At 45.0% G+C, this 4,271-nt stretch overlaps 1 protein-coding gene across 1 annotated transcript in view; it reads right to left on the bottom strand.

The window, feature by feature from the left end:
* cfap61 (cilia and flagella associated protein 61) overlaps positions 1 to 4,271 on the bottom strand; it is a 41,679-nt gene that overhangs the window by 2,358 nt on the left and 35,050 nt on the right. Inside the window, exons 19-20 of the mRNA XM_037685232.1 lie at positions 2,590 to 2,697; positions 1,981 to 2,072 (exon numbers count right to left, since the gene is read on the bottom strand). Coding sequence (XP_037541160.1) covers positions 1,981 to 2,072; positions 2,590 to 2,697 — 200 coding nt within the window. The remainder of the gene's footprint in view (positions 1 to 1,980; positions 2,073 to 2,589; positions 2,698 to 4,271) is intronic.

Genomic DNA, 4,271 nt, shown 5'->3' with positions numbered 1-4,271 from the left:
TTCAACAGGTTGGTTCAACAGGTTGGTTCAACAGGTTGGTTCAACAGATTGGTTCAACAGATTGGTTCAACAGGTTGCTTCAACAGGTTGCTTCAACAGGTTGCTTCAACAGGTTGCTTCAACAGGTTGACTCGACTGCACAGTGCAGTGTGAATGCAAACGCACCAGCTCAGATGTAACAAAAGGTCATGAATACTGGTCCCGAACCGAGTCTACCGGACTATCTAGTGTGAAAACGACCTAAGTCTATAGCAGCATAACAAGCTGACCCTAACTATAGGATTTAGCAAAAAGGAAAGTCTTCAAACTGGACAATGTGTCAGCCTCATGGACAGAAACTGCAAGTTGGTTCCACAAGAGAGGAGCCTGAGAACTGAAAGATCTTCCTCCCATTCTGTTTTTGGAAACTCTAGGAACCACAAGTAAACCTGCAGTCTGAGAGTGAAGTGCTCTGTTAGTAAAATATGGAACAATAAGATCTGTAATATAAGATGCAGCTAGGTTGTTGAGAGCTTTGTAGGTTAGAAGTAAGATTTTGAATTCTATTCTGGATTTGACAGGGAGCCAATGGAGAGAAGCTAAAACTGGAGAGAGATGATCTCTCCCAGTAACTCCAGTTAAGACTCTGGCAGCAGCATTTTGGATCAACTGAAGACGTTTTAAAGAAGTATTTGGACACCCAGATAATAAACCATTGCAACAGTCCAGTCTAGACGTGACAAATGCATGGACCAGTTTTTCTGCATCATCTTTAGATCAGATGTTTCTAATGTTAGTGATATTACGCAGGTGGAAGAAGGAGGTTCTAGTAACGTTTTTAATGTGGGGGATAAAAGACGTGTCCTGATCAAAAATAACACCAAGATTTTTAACATTAGAGCTGGAGGACAGATTAATGCATCTAAGGAGGGAGAAAGACTGAAACATTCATTCCTAAGGTGCTCAGGTCCAAAAACCAGAACCTCAGTCTTGTCTGTTCAACAGGAGAAAATTAAGGGTCATCCAGGTTTTTATGTCTTTAAGACATGCTTGTAGTCTAAGTAGCTGATTGGATTCATTGGGTTTAATGGACAAATATAATTGTGTGTCATCAGCATAACAATGAAAATTTATCCCATGTTGTTTAATAACTTTACCTAATGGAAGCATATATAAAGTAAAGAGTATTGGCCCAAGCACTGAGCCCTGAGGAACTCCATGACTAACTTTGGTGTATGAAGAAGATTTATTATTTACATTTACAAACTGGAATCTATCAGATAGATGTGATTTAAACCATTTTAGAGCTGTTCCTGTAATCCCAACATCATATTCAAGTCTCTGTAGTAAAATATTGTGATCCATCCATTTTCTTTACCCGCTTATTCCATTTTGGGTCACGGGGGTCGCTGGTGCCCATGTCCAGCAATCACTGTGCGAGGGGCGGGGGACACCCTGGACGGGTCTCCAGTCCATCACAGGGACACATAGAGACAAACGAGACAAACAACCATTCACTCTCTCACCTAGAGACAATTTAGAGTTACCAATCAGTCTAACATGCATGTTTTTGGTCTGTGGGAGGAAACCGGAGCACCCGGAGAAAACCCACGCATGCACGGAGAGAACATGCAAACTCCACCCAGAAAGGCCCCTGGACCGGGGTTTGAACCAGGGACCTGCTCGCTGAGAGGCAGCAGCTCTACCCGTTGTGCCACCGTGCTGCCCTTCTACTTTTTCATGCTGTTTGTTATAGAACATTACAAATGTTCTCCTCCTCTTCAGGGGTCTCCAGAGAGTTGTCCTCCGTCTCACTCTGTCCTCTCTGTCCTCGGTCCTCTCTTAGTGCAGACTTATGTCATCTTTTAAAATCTGCTCCTCCTCAGGTACATTCAGTCAGATGAACCCGTTTCCTGCCTCATGTTACAGTTCAACAAGGATCCTGGTGCTCAGATAGATCTCAGAGGATGACTCTCTGCTGCCACCACACCAGGTTCTGACCTGGACAGGTTCTGTGCGGTCAGACCCAGTTTGCACATGAAGGGCTCCAGGAAACCGTACGTTCTCTCATGTTGGTCACGGTAACGCTGCACCTGTTTAGACCAGAGAAGAGTAGGAGACGCTGTGGTCGCCCTGTCGGGTCACCAAGTGGCGCCGTGGGACAGGTGCGTCCAAAGGGACGAATACAGGAACGCTGGTCTGGACTGCCGATGAGGCCCGGTTGGTTAATGTAACCGGACTGAGCCAGCACCTCCACTGTCTCTCCACTCTGACACCAGCACTGAAAAGTTCTGGTGTCGGACAATCGGACCTCTGCTGTCCTGCAGACAGACGAGTCAGAAACTGGGCCCAGGAGTCCTTTCTGGGGGACATTAGCTGCAGCGGCCATCTTGAATTGGGTTGTGTCATCATGAACACCTGAGAGCTAACACGATGTTTAACTCAGCACAACGTCGAGAAAACGTCTGTTTTTCCATTTTTATTCCTCAACAAACAAAATACTTTTGTAAAACTTCAAGAAAATGTCAAATTTTTAACAGTCAAGAACATTTAGATGGTTCTGGACAGAACTCAGCTGGTGGCTGGTAGAACTCTAGAACCGGACTGGACCATGTTTCCAGCTGAGCTGGGGAAGGGGGCGGGGCCTAACATGGGCAGCTGGTTCTGGTTGTAGGTGAGAAACCTGGCGGCGCTGCTCCTCGTGGCACCTCGGACCTCCTGCAGACACACAGAACGGACAGTTCTGTCAGGTTCTGGTAACTTTATGAAGCTCTTCTCAAGATAAAAGCCACAAAGTGCTTCAACAAGCAAAATAAACAAAAGCGCAAAACTAATTGAAGCAAAGGCAGATTTAAAAAGATCAGTTTTTAGCTGAAGCCACTGATCTGAGAGTTTGAAGCAGTTCCAGAGTCTTGGAGCCGCAGAAGAAAAGCCCCGGTCTCCTTTAGTTCTCAGATGGTCTGGGGGACAGTCAGCAGGTCTTGATCACAGGACCTCAAAGACCTGATCAGGGTGTAGGGATGTAATGTTGGAGTCTGTCCATGCAGAGCTCACCAAGTCAAAACCAAAACCTTCAAGTCCACTCTGTAATGAACTGGGAGCCAGTGGAGTTATATGACAAAACCTTGAAGATCCAGTCAGGAGTCCAGCAGCAGCATCTGCACAGACTGCAAGCGGTCTAGGGCAGCTTTGGTTAAACCAGTGTAAGTGCATTACAAAAATCCAGGTGAGACGAAACAAAAGCATGAATTAACATTTCCAGTTCAGGACGAGAGACAATGTGACTGAGCTTGATGATATTTCACAGATTTTTTTTTTTCATTCAGCCTTTATTTATCCAGGTCGACTCATTGAGCCACGAGAACTCATTTTCAAGAGAGACCTGTTTAGGGAGCAGGTGGTGGGGGTTGAGTGCCTTGCTCAGGGGCCCAGAGTGGGGCCAATGAGGGTGGAGGCAGGTGTGGGTGTTTCACCTTTTCCACCCACATTTTGATGTTGACGGTACCGGGAGTTGAACCTGCGACTTTCCGATCACAAGCCCATCTTCTAACCTCTGCGCCACCACTCCCCAGATGGTAGAAACAGGAAGGAACCAGAGACTTTACACGAATTTCCAGAGTAAAAGCGGAGTCAAAGGTTATCCCAAGTTTTCTAACCGAGGATTTAACAAAATGACCAAGAGGCCCAGGATCTATTTTATCATGGCAGTAGTTTTTTCTGGAGCAAAGAGGATTACTTCAGCTTTTTCTCTGTTTATCTGGAGAAAATGTTCAGTCATCCAGCTTTTAACTGAACCCAGACACTTTTGAAGAAAAGAGATACGTCATCAGCAAACAATGACAGGTTCTGGTTTCAGTTCAGTTCTGGTTTCCTGGAGAACAACATGGTCCAGTCAGAACCCTGAAAACAGAACCTATCGATCCGTGGACATTAAAAGACAGACTGAAGTGTTTTTACTGAGATTATTCTCATTCAAAGACCGAGGCTGGCAGAGCAGTGAAGACTTTAAGAGGACGGTGGTTTTCACTGTTTCGCTTTAATTTGAATCATATTCATGTTTTTGTTTTACTCCTTCACAGTAACCTGGAAATTTAGTTTTACCTTTATTTTCAATATTCAACTCAATTCAGTTTATTTATATAGCTCCAACCCAGCACACACACTTTTTGCCCCACTCCCCTCAGGAAGGAGGTTGAGGAGCATTAAGTGTAGAACCACTAGACTGAGGAACAGCTTCTACCCCGAGGCTGTTAGACTCATGAATCTCTAACTAGAATAATCACTGTGAAAAA

The sequence above is a fragment of the Nematolebias whitei genome, chromosome 12, assembly GCF_014905685.2.
Source record: "Nematolebias whitei isolate Nwh7 chromosome 12, NemWhi1, whole genome shotgun sequence".
In the NCBI taxonomy this organism is placed as follows: domain Eukaryota; kingdom Metazoa; phylum Chordata; class Actinopteri; order Cyprinodontiformes; family Rivulidae; genus Nematolebias; species Nematolebias whitei.
This window is presented reverse-complemented; position numbering and strand designations above follow the sequence as displayed.